This window comes from Falco naumanni, chromosome 2, assembly GCF_017639655.2.
Source record: "Falco naumanni isolate bFalNau1 chromosome 2, bFalNau1.pat, whole genome shotgun sequence".
NCBI lineage: Eukaryota > Metazoa > Chordata > Aves > Falconiformes > Falconidae > Falco > Falco naumanni.
The window spans coordinates 92,351,437-92,370,709 of record NC_054055.1 but is presented as its reverse complement, the minus strand read 5'-3'; the positions used below and the strand labels follow the sequence as shown (position 1 = coordinate 92,370,709).

The following is a 19,273-nucleotide window of genomic DNA, read 5'->3' as shown; positions in this document are numbered from 1 at the left end:
TTTTCCATACGATTACATCATTCTGAAGGGTGCAGAAATAGCTCCCAACCTTGATAAATACCAAGACTTAGATGGCTTGAAGCACCCTGGGTGCGGTTGTTAACACTGCGTCAGTGAAGACATGAAAAACTTTAACAGCAAATCAGAGATAAATAGGTCAGCGATAGTTCAGTGGCCACTGCTGTGAAATTCGAATAACCTAACTTCAAAAAAAGTTTTTTTTACAAACTACTTCAATTAACAATAAGTACTTTCTTACCGCAGTTGAAGATACCGCAGATCATCTTTAGTGATATCATTAAGGACAGCACTTAGTGTGTAATCTTCTTCAGCAAACTAAAAGGCAAATTTGTTCCTGAATTAATGTCTTCTTTGAAACCAAACTGCTACTTTTCATGGAATGGTTTGGGTTGGAAGGGACCTTAAGGACCATCTAGTTCCAACCCCCCTGCCCTGGGCAGGGACACCTTCCACTAGACCAGGTTGCTGAAAGCCCTGTCCAGCCTGGCCTTGAACGCTTCCAGGGCTGGGGCATCCACAGCTTCTCTGGGCAACTGTTCCAGTGCCTCACCACCCCCCCAGCAAAGAATTTCTTCCTTTATATCAAATCTACCCTCTTTCAGTTTGAAGCCCTTGTCCTACCATTACCTGGCCCTGTAAAAAGACACCCTCCAGCTTTTTTGTAGGCCCCCTTTAGGTCCTGGAAGGCTGCTATAAGGTGTCCTCAGAGCCTTCTCTTCTCTGTCTTCACAGGAGAGGTGCTCCAGCTCTCTTGTCTTCCTGGCCCTCCTCTGGACTTACTCCAATAGGTCCATGTCCTTCTTATGCTGGGGCCCCGAGAGCTGAACACAGTGCTCCAGTACGTACGAGTACAATAACCTTTTCTTTCAAAAGGTGATTTTTTTGGTTTGTTTTTTTTTTTTTTTTACCCTCTTAATGGCATCCAAGTCCGCTCCTTGTTGTTTCAGCCAATTCATGAGCTCAGGATCTGCATTCTCTCTAAAAGCTGCTGCAGACCATTGGGAGTCTTTAACAGAAAACAAACGTATAGGTTAATACACCTATAATACTCATAACTAGGGCAAAAGTGATGGTTTTCAGACTACTGAAGTTAAAATAGATGGTCTTTTATCCTTTAAACACATGACCCCATACATTTGTGTGCAACTGTTAAAGTATACAGTATCTTCTCATACCTTCGGGTTTAAGTTTTAATCGAAGCAAGTGTAATTCCTGAGTTTTTTGCTCCAAAGATTGTCGTAAGAGGGCCTGATACTCTCTCTCCTTCTGAACAAGGTTTTCCAAAAGCCTGTTAGCACATGAGGGAGATCAAAAACAACCATACTGAGAGTAAGCCTAGGTAAAAAATAATATCATTTCTAATTACTACCAAAGGACAGAGACACTTGAGAGATGCTGTCTTAAATAACATAATTTATGGCTTACAACGTTTTGGTTGGCTGAGAGTCACTTAGTGGTGATGCTTGAAGGCCTTCATCTTTGCAGAATTTAGTAAATAGCTTGTAAACTTGGTTCCTATTGTTTTTCAGCCTCCCTGGGCAGAGTTGCTGCTTTTGTACTGTAAGTTACTGCTGAATAGTGTAACACTGATGTTTTACCAGGGACTTCCTGATCACAAGATTTACATCACGTCCATAAAGAAGGATGGGACCCTCAGCTGTTAATGCACTGGCAGCAGCCTATAAATGTAACCCATGAGAAAGAGGAGAAGAGCTCTGCTGAGCTCTGCTTGTGAGCAGCCTGGCCGTGGGCTAGGAGAGCGCTGCTCGTGTCTTTCCTTGCAGAAGCAGCTTTGAGGGCACTGCCACTGTGTCAGGTGGCATCTAGGGAGCCATGGAAGTAGGAAGGAGACTGACACAGTTGCACTACCCTAATTACTTAACAGTAGAAATTCAACATGACATTCTGCAACTAAAAAATTAATTACACAGAAATAAGAGTCGTATTGAGTTGTCATTCCAGTGCTGCCTGTGTCTTCTGAATCCATTTGTGTTCCTGGAAGGTCTGCTTTATCACAAGGCAATCATAATAGGTGAGCATTATTCATGTTATGTGTGTATGTGCCACTGCAGAAAGCAATGTCTGAGTGCTTTTCAAAGACTGCCTGAAAGATCCACAGTCTGTAGGAAGGTTACCTTAAGTTCTCTTGTTTAAGTCTGCCCAACTCCAGGCTAAGCTGCTGCGGTGTCTCATGTGACACCACAGAACTAAGGGTGCTGACTCCTGATGTGACAGCAGGATCCTCAGCCCCGTTTTGTTCAGTGGGCTGGAAACTGTCCTCCACTTCATCACCGTCCTTGTCCCCACCTTCGGTTTCTGATGCTGGCTCAAAGTGAGCCCGAAGCTCTGGTAAAAGGAAACAGTGTAAGAACAAGAATTTTTTTGGACAAGTCAGTTCAGCTGCAGTATACCAGTAGAGGTAGGTAGCTGTAGAGGGGACAAACACATTTCTGATTAAATTAATAAGATGACGATAAAATGTATTAATGAGAAACCCTTGAAACCCTTGTGGTTTTTTTTTTTAAAAAAAAACTCTTTTCCCCTAATGCCCTAGAACAAAGAGTTTACAAAGCCTTCCTCTTCTCCATGTAACATTTCTAACCCCAGTTCTCTCAGAACTTGCTGCAAGTGGTCACCCTTTCCACCAAGAGTAGCTGCGATTTTTCCTCCTACAAAGAAAGTCCTAAAAAATTTGGCTGATTCGGCTTAAAAGCCATAGCAACTTTGGACTGAAAGGGCTCACCACCACTAAGTGCTTGCAGAACATTCTCATAGTAGAAGGGGTGCTCAGCATTTCAAAGAGTTACAAATCTACTTGCAAGTCTCCAATTTAGACTTATTTCTAGACAGTTTTTAGTTATTTATCCTCTTCAGTGGTGGTGATTTTTCCTACTACCCATCTGTAGGCCAAAATCATACTCCTCCTTGTATTAATGCACTCCCTTCTCTGCATCTGTTCCACAGCTCTAATTATTTTTCAGAACACAACCAGACCTGTGCAGTGTTACCCACCTTAGATATCATTAAAATGTTGTACAGAGTCATTTTCTTTCTTACTAGAAAAGGTCCGGCTTGGACTGAATTTAATTTGCCTTTTCTTTTGTCATGGTTGGACCACAGGGGTGGTGCAGAACCACTGGTTATCTCCTCATTACGTGCTTTTGTACTGCAAGTACAGCAGCAATCCTCCAGCTCAACACTTCTTTCTGTACCACATTCTGACCCTGTGCCTTTGATGTAGTGGCACATGGGATGCAGTTAATGGCATGCTAACAGATTAAACATCTAAACTCTTCCTTTTGCTATAACTCTTTGATACGCAAACAGCAGCCTTTTTCTTTTTCTTTTTTTTTTTTAATTATTTGCAGCTGCTTTGATTTACCTGGAATAAGGATAGTGACTGCTGCTTGGACTGCGCGGCGAATTATGTTATCCATTGCAAACATCCAGTGGGGCCTTATTAAGTGATTTCTTAACACTTTGTTCACCTATAAATAAATAAGCAAGTAAAAGTAGCAGCAAGCAACATTTGTTTACACCTTAGAAAAGAGGATCTTGTTCTCCAGTAGTCAGATGAAGTTTTATAAATTAACAACTGCTTGAGTCACTGAAACCCTCCCACCTTTGAAAGTCTAAACAGATTTGACAGTTTTAGGCTAGAGCTTTCAAACTGCACCCAGACAGTGACATTCAAGCCCCTCTACAGTACCAGGAAGAAGAGGAGTGAGGAAGAGGGGGGAAGCTGCAAACCCCTGGGGCGAGCTCTGTCCAGGAAGAATTCCTCTCCCCCTGCACTAGGCAAGGAACTCACTGCATCCTGAAATCCAAACAGCACCAGATGAATCTGATTGATGGAAGTGCTGTCAAAGTCCAAATCCATTTTCAACTTGGATATGGTAGAAGCCATCACTCTCTGCTCAGGAGAGTGTATGAAGTCCCTCAAAATCCCAATAATTTGCTTGATGTGCGCCACTGAAAGCTGCAGTTCTTCAGAGCTCTGGAGAAAAGATAATGTATATCAAGTAAATCCCAGAATCATTAAACATCTAATCAGTAGCAGTAGTTTTTTTAGGGTTAGGATTTGTAGCTTTGTCTGTGTATATTTCACACTGATGCACAGAAATCACAGGACTTCTGTTTCTGCAAAGCCTTTATTTTCTACCTTTTTCTAATTAAGAGTTTTTTTAATAGTAATTCCTATTTCCAAAAAAAAACCTGCTACTGTGGCTGTCACAAAGGGAAGAGGTTCCAGAAAATATCTACGCATTTCTGCAACGTACTGCAGAGGGCAGCTCTCCTCCATGAAAAGTGAGTCAACAAGCGACCCAATTGTTTTGGATGCTATCCTTTCAGTAAGCTGAATCTGGACTTGTATCCAATTATGCAGACATTTTATTTCCTTAGGCAAAAAAAGATATGTTTATATATGGATTTATTGTAAGTTAGAAAAAGGTCTAAGATTACACAATGACAGGACTCAAGCATTCATCCTATGATTTGCAGTCCATAACCCCCTACAGTTAAAGCCATCCAAGTGCCTGCAAGAACAATCACCTCTGTGATTAAAAGGTAAAGGAAGGGAGAAGTATTACATAAATTATGAAAAAGAGATAATTCTAGCAGTGCTGGAAAACAGCTGGAGACTGAGATATGAACTTGCTGTTACTAAACGACCCTTTATGCTGGAAAATGTTTAAAGCCCTGGTTATTCCTGACTAAGATCTCACATATAAATTTTAGTCCCCTGTGAGACTATAAAGTATTTTGCAGTTTAAGCTCAGAGCAGAAATCTAGTCCAGCTGCTCCCCCAGACTGAGTTTGTGGGCCTTTCTTTCGGTCTGTAAAGCTCTACAGGAGCCCCCCAGGTGTGGGGCAAGCTGACCTGCACCGCCAGGCAGTTTGCAGGGGAAGCGAGGCGTTGGGGGGAAGCAGATCCCTGTGCCGGGTGGAGCTGGCTGCCCCCACGCCAGGCTTGGCTGGAGCTGCTGCACGTGCCTTTGTGCCGAGACCCACGGCGGGCCAGGGATACCACCAGAGGGGTCAGCAGGCTCCCCTTTATGTGGATACAGTCCAGGTGAAAAACTATAGCTTTGGTAAGGATAGATAACATCAGTGGCACATTAAAAGCAGATGTCAAGAAGGAAAGGCTGAGCAATCAACTCTGTTGCTGGTGTGTGGCATTGCCTGGCTATGGGTTAACTGAACATAGGATTTTTCTTGCTCCTCTTTACAGTCACTAATCGTTCCCACTCAGTTCTTCCCTGTACACAAAATCTACCTTAGCTTTTTTTTAAGATTCATATACTGTGTTCTTGGCATCTAGTTTACATATGCTTTGAATTAAAAATTGTTAATTAGTTCTCTATCCTTACAGCAAATCATTCCTGTTACTACCGAGTGTTCCATTTCCACATCCTTAAAAGCTAAAACAAAACATAACATCAAAACGACCCTACCCCCAGGGTACTCAGCTCTACAACCTCTGAAAAGACCAAGAGTCCAGCAGCAGTCAAACGGTGGGATTTGCTACCCATTCAGGCAATAGTAAATGATTCACACAGTTACAGGTCTCAAAGATTAAAGATACTCAGAAGGAACAATCCAAGCACCTTTGTTTATTAGTTTTCAGAAAAGGAATACTACTACCTGGCTTGTAATTTTCCTTTTGACATAGGAAAAGGAGAGCTGCAGTGAAATTACCTGTGCGATACAGTCCTGCAAATTGGAAACAACTTTATTCTGTTCTTCCTTAAGGATTTTATATAGGATTGCTCGGCGTTCGCTGTCCTTCCGCAGCAGAAACAGACCAGAATCTTTATCCTCAATGGAAGGAGAAGCACTCCTGTCCTCTGAGGCCTCATCAGGCACGCTGTGTCAGCAACCAGGCCACATGCACAAGAGAGACCTCAGTATTAGCAACACTGTAGTACTGTCAGAAGCGAGCAGGGACAGTTTGGAGGTTAAAAAGCGACTTAAATTACAGCAGTGGACTGATCAGACTGTTAAACACTCATTCTGAGGCAGAAGATGGCTCAAATACTCAGCTGGCGTTAAGCCTCACTGAAGCCGAAAGCGCAAGGCTGAATTCATCCTGCATCAATGTCACACAGCACTAGTTCAGTTTGGGGGAGGAAAGCTGAAAACCCTGGACTGAGATAACTGTTCATTTTTTCTGGCCCCATACTGTAACATACTAATTTTAAAGTATCGCTTTGTGCTCTCGGAGCAGCAAAACTCGTTCTGCTGCCCCTTTCCCACATTTTTTCATGAGTACACAGAAGGGTCAGCTCTTCAGCTAACTCCTGAATCCATATCCACTCAGTCAATAAGACAACTGACAGTCACTGGGAGGTGGGGGGGAAGTGTATAAATACATGGAACTCTTAAGGATAAAAATCATTGTTCATTAATTAAATATAGACTATATTTAAATTAACTGGTAAGTTTGCTATGCAACTCGCTTGCTGTTTAATACACCTGCTTTATTGCCCTCAGATAAAATAAAATATGAGTTAAATCCACATAATCCCTCATGGGTGTCGAGTGACAAGCAAATACTTTACCTTAGTAAATGGGAAATGGGATGCTTTGCCTGAATCTCTGAAGTGGATCTCTTTGGTCTTTCGAAAAACATGTCATGCTGTACATCAGAGTCTGGTGAAACAGAGCCATGCTCACTGCTGCTACTGCCAGCCTGTTCTCCATGGATTGGCAGTGGGAGGGATGTATTACGATTATAATCTATGAACAGACATTGTAAAACATGTAACAGAACAAGGCAGAATAGGGCAATGTGCTTAAAACAGCCATGATCATCTTCAGTGATATCAAGACATCATTTTGCAAAACTGCTGAGGGAGAGGTAACCTTGTTGATAGAATGCAGCAACACAACTCAGAATCATTGTATGCATAAGCAATAAAATGTGTGAACGAGCTAACTGCTGAACCCAAAGACGGCAAAGCAGCTATGCTCATATGAAATGCCATTTTGTTATCCTCTCTTGCACGCACGCACACTTATACATACACACTTTCACCTTTGGTGCCAGTCTTACAAAGTGGTACAGTGGGATATACAGCTGTTTAAAGAGCCTGAACCAAACCAGCAGGTTACCACCAGCTGCTCCACCACAGCCATATCTCTAAGCAGAGAGCGCTCTGCTCCCCACCCTCCACACCTCTGTCTGCATCTGTTAATGGACGTATATCAACTCCCTCTAGGACACCAGAGGCATCTGCCTCACTCACATGTTCCCTCGCCCTCAGTAAGGACTTTCTCTCAGCACTAGCCTGAAGGACATCTCTTGCCTCTTTCCAATTCATCTTGAAAGTAAGAAGAAATAAAAAAATAACAGATACTGAGAGCTTGCTATAATCCTGATTGCCAGTTTGCAGCTCTGTGATAGGAAAGGTAAGAAAGAAGTTCCACCAACTCAGAATGCAACACAACCATGGAGCTAAAATATCACAAAAGTTTTTGATGCTTGTCACTACAGATTATGTGGAGGTGGGGAAGGAAGAGAGCTAGAAGTTAAAAGTCGTTCAGACAGCTCTGACGTACTCCATGGTACACCACTGATGTTCAAATGGCTGAGGTTAAACAGTCACGGAAATTAAACAATTTATGTCACCTTGTGGGAACAGGTTCGAGGCATCTCAGCAGTACAGAAAATTGAAAGCTGCTGTCCCGAGAGTAAGGGCTGAGATTTGCTCGGGGCTGCCTTTATTACTGGAAAGAAAAAAGGGATAGAGACAGGATGGAAAAGATGGGGACAAAGCTGAGGAAACTGGTGGTGAGGGAAACAGTATAGGGAGGAGACAGAGTGAACAGCTGTAGCTGAGATTGTGGCCACTGCTGGGCCAGGACCTGCCTTACACCCCCAAACGGCCCTTGGCGGTGGCTGCCGCAGCCAGCACACCTTTCCCCAGCTCCCGCACAGTGAAGTGCAGATCCCGCTGCAGCCACGTTGCCTTTCCCTCCCCTCACCCCATAAACAGGTTTCACAGCCTTTGTCCCTTCTGCTCGTGTCCATGGCCGGCACTGAACTTGCTTCTTGCTGCAGCTCAGTGCTTAACCCTGCAGCACCAGACCCTCACTCAGGGCATCTGAAGGAGCTCTATAACCTCATCAATCAGCAGGAGAAGAGAAGAAAGGGGGAAGCAGGAGGAGGCAGGGGGTGCAGAAGACAGCTGCACCTGCCCAGGTATTTGATGAAGAGCCTGTTGCTCCCAGGGCAGCTAACAAGGCAAGCTCCACCTTTTCTAATGCCATGCAGTTTTTTTCTGGAAAATGCCCTCAGGCAAGGGCTGAAAAGGCCACAAGAAAACTTCATTGCAGTGGGGCAGAAGGCTACAGCCTGCCAATAGCTCCTGGCTGCCACCGCCCTGGCCGAGCAGTGTGAGCTTTCCCTTTGCCCCATGTAACCGCAGGGATCGCAGTTCTCAATGCCCCTCAGGACAAGAGGTGCCCATTTCATTGCTGAAACCAATTCAGCTAGATGTTATAAATCCCTTTCTAGTTTTCCCCTTAGAATTCTGTTCTTTCAAATGTTCCTTGCTGAGGGGAAAAAAGCTCAAAGAGGGAAGCAATTCCTCTTTGTGTGTGCATGTGTGCGTGCAGACAGGGGAAAGCAGCAGCAAGGCCAATGTTTTTGCCTCTTTTTGATGGACAGTTCCTTCAAACACTAACAATTTATTTGGCAGGTCTATATTAAAGTTTATTATCTTACCACTGAGAAAGTGGCTGACATATTGGAGGGGGGGAGCAGACAGGAGGAACATGCTAGTCAGAGTAAAAAACCCACTAAACAGCTACTTCAGCAACTATGTGCCAAATTTCCAAGTTCCGTATCAAGTTTGAAAACACTGACCCATGTAGACCTGAACACCTAACAGACACCTAACAAGCACCTACTCTACAAAACTCAGATCTTGGAAGTGTATATCATTGTGAATCTAAAATGTATAATTCCTTTGGAAAGTCTTCACCAAATGCCATTTTTCTAAGTTTAATTTACTATAAATAAGGCATTTATATCTGGGGAGAGGAAAAATAGGGTTGGGAGGTTTTAGCAAGCAAATGCAAAATAAGCAAGCCACCATATTTTGTGGGAATTGTTAGATTTAAATATGTCTAATCACAAATCACATGCACTGTTAACAGTTGAGTTCCTGCTGCTTTCCTGGCACATGAAATGTCCTTTGTAAGAGAGTGCTTAATGATTCCAATCTTTTATATAACACTTAATGATGATGTTGACTTGGATTTGGCTGGTAATTCCTTACCTGAAGGCCTGAAGGCAATTCTGCTTTTCTTGCCCTTGTTTACTTGTTTCAGGAAGGAATCTCTGAGCAAATCAGATGCTGTAACACGCTTACTAGGATCAGGTTCAAAACACAGCAAAATAAAGGCCTTTGTTTCAGCAGACACCGATTCTGGAATTTCAGGATGAATTTTAAACATCCCAACCTGCAAGTAAAACACAAATACAAATTATTTTTACTAAACAACTGCAAGGAGACCATGGGCCAAAGCTTTTAGTATGACCTCTCACATCTGCTCTGGGTCTCATGGAAAAAGGGGTGATCCAGATACCCACACAAAGCAGTGAAGTGACAACAAGGTTCTAATCCTGTTCTACTTCATTGCAAACATGGTATGAATATCCATATGGTATTACACAAAATGTCAATGTATGGATGTATCCAACCATCTGCCTTCAGGCAATCTTGGGATGTGGACATTATCCACACGACGTGCTTAAATGCTGCTTCTCCCACCAGCCACAAATCCCTCCAGCTATTGCACAGGCTTCCCATCACCCCTGTCCAGTACTGCGTCTCTCAGTTGCTGACTCCTCCAGCACATTTGTGCCCAGAAAGAGGAATAACATCCTTCCTCCTCTAGCACTGATTGCCGGAGGCCTGCACCTGTTCTGCTCCTGCTGCTGCCAAATTTCCTTGTACTAATGCTCACAGTGACCTTGCCAGACCTTGTCACCACCCCTGGCACTCGGGCCAGATGCCTTCCCTAGCTTTTCAGCATTATTTAACTGCAAAAAAAATCACATGATGTTAAATCTTTGGACAAGACCCCCACTCTTTAAGTAATGACAAATGAGCTTCTAGAGGTTGCTCCCTAGTGATTTTTCCAGCTCCTTCGCTGCCGTCTTATTCTCTAATGCCAATCTGGCATAGATGTTTTGAAGAGAAAATTGTGTAACACATGTACATTGTATGGCATGTACCTGGCAAGATTATGGCTTGTAGTCTCAGCATCTTTACATAAAACAGGCTCTCAAGAACAAGCAGAAAGACAGTGGCCCCAAGGGAGATGATAGCCCAGCAGTTAAACAAGTGCCAGCTGCTTTTCAATAATCTCATTATACAGCTGCATTAACACACTGTGGCACCATTAGGCACTCACAATAGTGGTTCAGCTTCTATGCAAGCTGAAGCAAAAAATGCTGAGCAGTCTGCTTCTGGTTGAATGATTAGTGCAGAATATAAAATGCTAATAATGTATTAAGGCCTTCCAAACCATGACTCTAAGCACGTTGAAAACCCAGTATTTCCTGCATGTAACATATCTGACATTATGTGTAACACAAACATACACAACTTGCTAACCTCCACAATCTAATTTATTTATTTAATAAATGAACTGAATAAATAAACAAATAAATAGATGTTATGTCCTGTTGGCAGGATACAACATCTATAGATTTACCTTGTCTGATGGAGCATCTTTATCTGATTTGTAAAACCACATGCACATATTGGACAATGCTTTATAAATGGGGTATACAGTTTCACCACTTTGAAACATCAGACCAACAAGATTTTTGCTTTGGAGCAGAGAGAGAAGACAGACACCTGCTTGCAGTGCTCTGAAAACTGCTCTTGACATGCTCATCTCCATGGTCAGCCCACTCCTCCTGCAGTCTGGCGAGAGGCTCACACAGCCAGCTCCAGCTGGGGCAGCGGCACAAGCTGATAGCACTCTGCTACCAGGTTATACACCCTTACTCAGTAAACAAGAGCCAGGACAGTCCAAAACAGGACCAGGAAATTTGAATGCATGTCTCTGATCTTACCTGAATCTCTGTAGCTCAAGGGGAATAAGTTTTGTCCCAAGCATCCGGAAACTCTGTGGCAACGTTTGTTTACCTTATACCCATCGAACGTCATTTGTTCGCACTCCTTTCAAGCCAAACCAGATGCGCACATACAAGGCTCATAGGTGAAATACCACACAACATACATTCAGTCAGGAATTATTTCCAGTTCCTGGTTCATTATAGCACCTTTTCTCTACTTTGTCCAACTCTTTGGTCATTTGCAATTTCTACAGTGACTGCACAGCCAGACTCAGACCTTCCCTCTCCTCACCTGTCCTATGTACGACAGAGCGTGCATGTGTGGAGCTGGGGACCTCAAAAGTTTGATATCCTGAGTTTTCCAGGTTTCTGTTCTTTTTACATGCCTGCCCAGTTGGCCTGTGTCATTCCTGGCTTCAAACCTAGCTCCCAGCTTGGTTACTTTTATTACACAGCAAAAAGAAATCACGGTTTGCAATTTATGGTGCCCAGCAAGAGGCAGTTCCAAGTAGGTCTGAGCAGAGCCAAGAAACAGAAAACAAAAGCAATTGCCTGACTGTAGCACATTAACACTGTCTGCAATAACAGCACTAAAACCTCTGCCACATCCAGAAGGGCAAGAAATGTATTTTAAAAAAATGGCAGTTCTGAAACTTCAGAACACAGCTCTATGGACTGGAAGTGCTTAAGGGCAGGACGCAGGGACACACACAATCCTGCCAGAGCTCACCTCATGAGCCTGCGCACACCTCATCAAACACCCAGAACTGAACCAGCGCTTCCTGACAGTTCAATAAACTGTGCTGAAAAACAAGACATGTAACTCACTGAACAGTTCAACTACGTGCCAGATGTGTAAGATGAAAAGGTATCTGCCAGCAGAACCACATCTGACATATACAGCCATGTGGGAAAAAGCCTTTTTCCATGGCTCCCTCAGGAAAGCTTCAGGGAACCAAGCCATATTCACCCAGGCAGCTTCGTTTGAAGTAGTGTCAGAAGTTGACAGCACCAAGGTGACATTATACCATAGAAATAACTACATGAAAATGCATAACCATGCCTTTCTTTGCCTTTTAGCTATGGTGCATGGGAAAACTCACAGGCCTAATACGATGCATGGCATTATATGCCATGATGAATTGCAGCCCAGCTTATTATACTTATTGATAAAGATCTGATTTTGCTACCATGGTTCCATTAATTATTCTACTAATGCTCACACAGTGACTTTCAACAACATACACAAAAGAATTAGCAATATTCATAATTTAAAGCAGTTTGCTAGGTTATGGATGTGATATTTTCCCCATTATAAGAATGAGGACTCTGAAGCCTAAGTGAAAACGTAAGTACTTTGCTACAAGTCTACTGCAAGCCAGTGGTATTCCAAAAATTTTCAGTCTGTATATCACATTACCACATCAAAACTTTTATACTACTGCTAGTTTTAGAGTGAGAACAAGTAACTTTTTTCAAATACATTTATTATCAAAACTGTCTGAAGCATTCTCTTCTCAAGTGTTAATTTGTACATTTGAAAACAGACACATTAAGAGAAACAAAGTACTAGAGGAAACAGTTTACCGGGAGGTAGCTTTGATCCAAAGGATTTAGGATGTAAAATACAGAGTATTTTAATCCTTCAGTACATACCAGAAATCCTGGAAAGTTAGCCGACCCTCTTCCACCATAGCTTCCAACCATGTTGCAGAGAGTGGGCCTTTGAAAGACAAGGCAAACAGATACTCCAGGAGAGAGGCTTATAAAAAAAAAAACTTAAAGGAGCATAAATAACTTGGTTATCATTATTGGAGAGACTGGTTGCCAGGAAGGAAATCATAAACCAAAAGCAGGAGATGACAGAAGTAAGAGGGTAGAGAATATTAGTTTTCATAAGTCTTCACTCACTTTTCAGATTGCTGCTCTGAGTCATGACCTGTTTCCAGCACAAAAATAAATTATTGCCCCCAAGAGCAACACGGCTTAGAGCAGAGAAGGATCATTCGGTGAGAGTTAAGAACACAGCTGAGACCGTGGCTTCGTGTAACCACATAACAAAAGGTTACTACCAGTTAAATTAATATTAAAAAAATAAGTTAGTTTTTGAAAATTCATGAACTCTATAGCAAAAAACCCTGTACTTACTTTAAACATTGCTGCTTGAGGCTCTCCTAGTTCATGAAATGGAGGTTTGCCTGTTGCCATTTCAATAATGGTACAACCTAGTGACCAGATATCAGCGGGTGCACCGTATCCTCGCGGTCCTTTATCAATGATTTCTGGAGCCATGTACTGCAAGGTTCCTAGTCAGGACAAAAAGAACAGTCAAGTGTTATAGTCTTTATTCTTATTAAAGAGAATTAGCACACCACTAAGCAAGCCAAAAACATGTCAAATTCAACTTGTATAGCCCAAATATTTGATTTCCCATCTCAGGACTGAAAACTAGACAGAAACTTATGTGTTAACATCTTTTCTATACCCCACCTTCCCCCCCTCCTCTTTCTAATACAAGGCTTCAAACTGCTGAAACTATATTCACCACATAATTCAAATGCTTCCTCAGAACATCAAACAATTTTTGCAGATAGCAAATTGTAAAGATTATGCACGTAAGACGTGATGAAAACCTGTAAAGTGACAGATAGTGTTCATAGGAATATTTTTTCGAATGTTATCCCCTTATAAGGAGAACACTAGTGACAGGGAATTTTAAAAAGTTATATTTTTTTAATATAATTTAATTCAGTTTTATAATTAAGCAGCTATTTTTGTAAATAGAAGATAATAAAGATAATGCTTCAAAACAAAAAAAAAATCAAGTTTTACACAAAAACAATCAAGGTTGTAATCAAGGTAAATCAATTACATGATAATTAAAAAAATAAGGGAACCCATCATAAACTGCAGTTTGGAAAGTCTTGAAGTCTTTTGGATGTGCTTGGGATTTATGACATCCAAGGTTAGGGGAAAAAAAAAGAAAGAAAAAAAAAAAAGAATCCATTGAAACTTCTAAAGCTATACATGTTGGCAAAATAAGATCCTTCCTAAGCCTATAGTTGGCTCTTAACAGATGAATTTGAATGTCTCTGAAGTTTGCCTGTACACAGTACACCTGTCAGGTCTGTCGTGACATCTTTAAATTATTTTTTGTTCTGAAGAATGCAATAAAATTACACTGTGGTAAAGCTGTGAACCATTAAGTAAAGGACATCTGATGAAGATAAAAGAGATTGGATATTTACTATGTTCATTAAATGTGACTGCCGTAGAACAAAAGTTCAAGCCACAGCTTTGTTCTCAGGCTGTGTCTCTTGAATGGAGGGGTATAATGTTTAAACCACTGGAAGCCTCATTCTTCTAATCATGTGCTTGTATTAAACTCTGTGGGGTTTAGGCATTGTGTATGTGCCCAGTTAAGGAACAAAACAAATTGCAAGCGACCTTTTAAGACCCTCTGGACTATAGCTACCTGCTTATTGGTTTTAAAACCAAAATGAGCACTTAGGTAAAATACTTATTCTCATGGTAAATTGCATCTCTGAGGCACAAACAGGGCTGAAAAAAAAAAAAAAAAGAACAAAGAAGGGCACAAGGAAAGATTTTCCTCTTTTTATTACAGTATGGCGACTTTTCTTCAGATACAGTTTGTCCATATACCATCTCTGATAACAACCAGTTGCTAAAAAGCCACTAAAGGAGTATGTAAATGAATGACAGAATGATTTTCCTCTAGTATCTGCTCCAACCATAACAGTAATCAGCCATAATAGTGGCTTCCTGGGCCAAAATTAAATTTTGGACTATGACTTTTCATAGCCACAAAAGGGTCTTCTTCCATGACTTTGACCTTATCTTATGGAACCTCTTTACATACTTAAAAGATTTCAAAAAATCCTGTACAAATGAGAAGCACAGTATAACTATACATCACACCATGTGGAAGTGCACCTCCTTCCCATGGAGTATGACTGCATTGAACCAGTCTAAAATGGCAAAGACAAACATTGCAGGCTCTTTTCCAGATACCACAGGAGATCTGTACATATTTGAGAATTCTCCACCCATTTGCATAAGCAAGATGATTTATGAGAAAATTATTTGTGGAATAACTTGTTTGGAAAAAATGATGAAACTCCTTAAATGAATGCTTCAGTAGCCAGCATTTAACCAGCTCTGTTCAGACATACTGTCGTTTATATATCTTTCTGTTGTAGCATCTATAAACTGAAGAGACTGCTTCTTGTAGCTCTTCATTTGTAACAAAACATTCAAACGCTGTATTTCTGATTCCAAACTGGAAAATAACACATTTTTTTCTTCTCTTTAAAGGACTCCGAACTTAACTTGATTTGACTCTAACTAAAACCTTGACAGCTTTGCAGGAAATAATTTGTTTCAAATGCCTGCAGCTAATACGATGTTGATCTCATGAGATATTGATGCAGACATCACATGCTGTGTTCAGATCATGTAATACAGGCCCAGTTTCCCATTCACAAGCTTTGCTAATAATGAGTAAAAAAATCCTAGAAACGTTATTTCAGAACCTTAAGAATTTTATTTTCATGGCTTCCTTTGTAAGAAAGCTGGAGGAACTGCAGAGTCACTATCAGACAGGTAATGGGAAGCCTTGATTATCACTTAAACGGAGGTTGTCTTCTGTCTTCCACACACAACTGACGGCTGTGTCTGTGTACCGTTTACTTAAACTACAGGCCAGTATGAGGCTTCCAATTTGTGATACCAGCCTATGCATATGGCCATATAACAAGTGAAAATATCATGCTACCTATATCTCCACTGATAAACGAACTGAGTATTTATGTGACAACATATTAATTTTTCAATGTGGAGTTTCAGCTGTTACTCAGCAAATCTTGTTTTTCCTGAATATTGCAAGTTTCTATTACTCTGTTGTACATGAAAGCTTTTCTGTAACATACCAGCCTCATATTTTCATGTAAACTGTTCTTTTCACTGCTGCTAACACCCAACTTAGCCAGTTCGTTGGGTTTTATAACTAATGCCTCAAAACTGAAAGTATTTATAAGTTTGTGTTTGGGTTTCTGCACTTTTAGACATACTTGAAGAAAGTCTGCATGCCTGATTTTCTAACTAACTTTCTAATAATCTAACATCAAGATTATTAAATGAAAAAGTTGTATTCAAGTGTTTCCAAATGTAATTGCAACAAATCAATTGCTACTTAATGAAAAACATTTTAAATCAAAAGTATTACCCTATCACACTTAAGAAGTTATTTTTTTAAAAAAAGGAAAATGGAAGAAAATTACATTTAAAAAAACCCAAGAAAGATAGCAAGCCTGTGTTTATCGTGATCACACTCCCACTCACTCTTCCCTGAAAAGAGAGACCTAATCATGTTTTCATCACAAATCCAAAGAGCCTCTTGGTTTTAACTCTAAATCTATCATCAAAAACCTTATAAACTCTGCTAAAGTAGTCTTACCTGTAAATGTTTCGGTGCATGGATTGATTCCTGCTAGCCGTTTGGAAGTACCAAAATCAGATATCTTAACCACGCCACTATAGGTGTTCACCAAAACATTATCGCCCTGTGGTTGGGATGAGAGAGGGAGCAGGGAGGGGAGTGATGAGTACAGATTCCAAATTCCAATCTCAATATTCCTTGAAGTTTGCGGTTATCTTTGTGATATACATTTCTACAAAGGAATTTTCCAGAAGCACCAGGGAGAAGGGTTTGTTTTATTCTTCCCTTTTCTTTTAAGCTTCCATGAAATTCTATTGAAAATTCTACTTCAGGCTAGAGTGAAACTAACTTAAGCAAATAAGACAAAAAACAAATCACACAAGACACACTAAAGGAAAATTTACCTTTATATCTCTGTGTACAATCTGGTTCTCATGGAGATACTTAAGGCCTTCCAGAATCTGCTTGGTGTAAAATTTAATTGTAGGTTCTTTCATTGGGCCCCACTTAGATCTTAGGAGAGCTGAGAGGCTGCCTACAAGAGTTAAGAAGAAAGCGTACCAAGATAGTAAAATCCCCAAATCAACATGAAACAGTCCGGATTAAGACTTTGCTCAATATACTAACATAAGAGAAATGCAGTACCTATAATTAAGCACAATTCTTCCCAGATGCCTCAATATTTTTTTGCTGCTCTTGACTGGTTAATTCTTTTTTGCCAGCTTAGCTTCCACCTCCATGACAGGACTGAAAGTTACAACGGGGCTGGAGGCATCTCCCTCACTTTGGTCTAACAGCTGTTGAGACCAGGACTAGCAACCATTTAGCCTTTTATGAAATAAAGACTAAAGATAACACTGTATGATGTTATACACTATACTTCAACAACCACTTGCATAGGCAAAGGGAAGCTGATTTACTTGAGATTGGGAAGGATGAATTTAAAAGGAAAGAGTCTTTCCCTTGCAAATATGGGATTAACTTCTGGAAATATTCAGAGACAGGGAGAAGAAAGCTCCTGAAAGAAACCAAGTAATGAATGTCCAGAGTAGGAGATAGGTCATCCACACTTCCCCTACTTGTAATAAAACTAATCTTTTTCTAAATAACACAAATATTTTAAACATGAGGCAAAATAAAGAATTTTGCTTTTTCTGCTCATAATAAACTAAGTGTAGTGGGTCTACTTAATGTCAGACAAATTCAGCTAAAGGGATATTCAGTCCACAAGAAGAGCTTTCTAGAGTGAAGTTTCCTCAAAGAATCCTGCATAATCTGAACAGCTGGTTCCTTTTTAAGACTAGGGGCAGAGTTTAAAATATCTGAGTTGGTTCAATAATATCTTGACATTAGCAACTAATCACAGCACACTCTACTGTGCATATATGAACAGGAAATAAAAGGTATGTAAACAACACTAGCTGACACTTTTAACAAGTACAGGAAAACAAGTGGAAGTGATAAATTCATCACATCTGCATGCATCACATATGTTAAAGTGTCTCAGCTTCCAGGTAAAAAGGTCACAGGGAGTAAAAAGTTAAACAACTTCTCTATGTTCAATGCTCCAGATGTATTTAATTACACATTGAATGTTTGTGTCTGGACCTTCCCCAGAAAACATTAACATTTTTTCCTGGTTTTTTTATTTCTGTTTTATTTTGCAAATTATATTCCTACAAGAATTTAATACTCGTTCTGACACATCCTTGACACTGAGGAGCAAATAGCAAAAGGGAACTTGAAACTTAGCCTAAAGAGGATATAGAGACACTTAACATCTTAAAATGTAGAGAAGACTGGAGGAGCAGAACTGGAAATTATGAGCAAGGGAAGCATATAAATTTACCTCTAATCTACCTAGGAAATAGCAGTGCTTTGTATATACTTAATTGCTCAGTCAGTGTTACTGTTCAACAGGAACTTAAAAGCTCCAGTCATCATTCAGATTCTCAGGCTAAATGGACTATACAGCTCTAACTTCATTATTTTATACCACATGAGTATTTGACACCAAATACTTTTAATGACTTTTCTCTAGGTTTATAATTATTACAGAATGGGGAGAGAGTACTGGGACACGTACATTTCAAATCTATTCTTTATATGAGAAGAATGCCACCTGTAGTTAACATCTCAACAGAAAAACCATATACAGTGCACAAACATATTAAGTGCACATCTATTGGCTTTCACTAAGTTTAGAGTCCTAACTGCTCTTGCTTCCTTTGAAAGACTAAGCTCAGAATGATACTAACCTCCTGGCACCTGCTCCATAAAAATCTTAATGTATCCATCTTCTGAAACAGATCCAAGATACTGGACAATATTCCGATGCTTTAAATATTTATGCAGTGCTATCTCTTCATGAAGAGGTTGAGAATACCTATTTAAAAAAAAAAAAAAACCAGAACACAAAAACACCAACCAACCAACCAAAAAAGAATCGAGGCATATCTCATCATATAGAAAAAATTCCTAGGCTATGCTTAAATGCTAGTTTGTAAACAGAATGGATTTTAGGGATACTGATCTTATTCTCGATGCAAATGACCTTCAAAATGCAGTGTGACTGGCTGCCTATTCAGAAAAAGTACAGGGGCAGATCTCAGAAGAATCTTGAAGAAGCAGCATGCCCTCAAAGAATTTAAACATGCCTTTCCTCTGTACCATTACATAGTACTGTCTTTGCC

The 19,273-nt window shown here is 40.5% G+C and overlaps 1 protein-coding gene across 1 annotated transcript in view; it reads right to left on the bottom strand.

The window, feature by feature from the left end:
- Positions 1-19,273, bottom strand: part of MAP3K15 (mitogen-activated protein kinase kinase kinase 15) — an 87,261-nt gene that overhangs the window by 773 nt on the left and 67,215 nt on the right. Inside the window, exons 16-28 of the mRNA XM_040582567.1 lie at positions 18,839-18,966; positions 16,985-17,115; positions 16,599-16,704; positions 13,271-13,428; positions 9,309-9,492; positions 6,585-6,762; positions 5,722-5,890; positions 3,833-4,018; positions 3,404-3,509; positions 2,157-2,367; positions 1,197-1,309; positions 930-1,027; positions 260-336 (exon numbers count right to left, since the gene is read on the bottom strand). Coding sequence (XP_040438501.1) covers positions 260-336; positions 930-1,027; positions 1,197-1,309; positions 2,157-2,367; positions 3,404-3,509; positions 3,833-4,018; positions 5,722-5,890; positions 6,585-6,762; positions 9,309-9,492; positions 13,271-13,428; positions 16,599-16,704; positions 16,985-17,115; positions 18,839-18,966 — 1,845 coding nt within the window. The remainder of the gene's footprint in view (positions 1-259; positions 337-929; positions 1,028-1,196; positions 1,310-2,156; positions 2,368-3,403; positions 3,510-3,832; positions 4,019-5,721; positions 5,891-6,584; positions 6,763-9,308; positions 9,493-13,270; positions 13,429-16,598; positions 16,705-16,984; positions 17,116-18,838; positions 18,967-19,273) is intronic.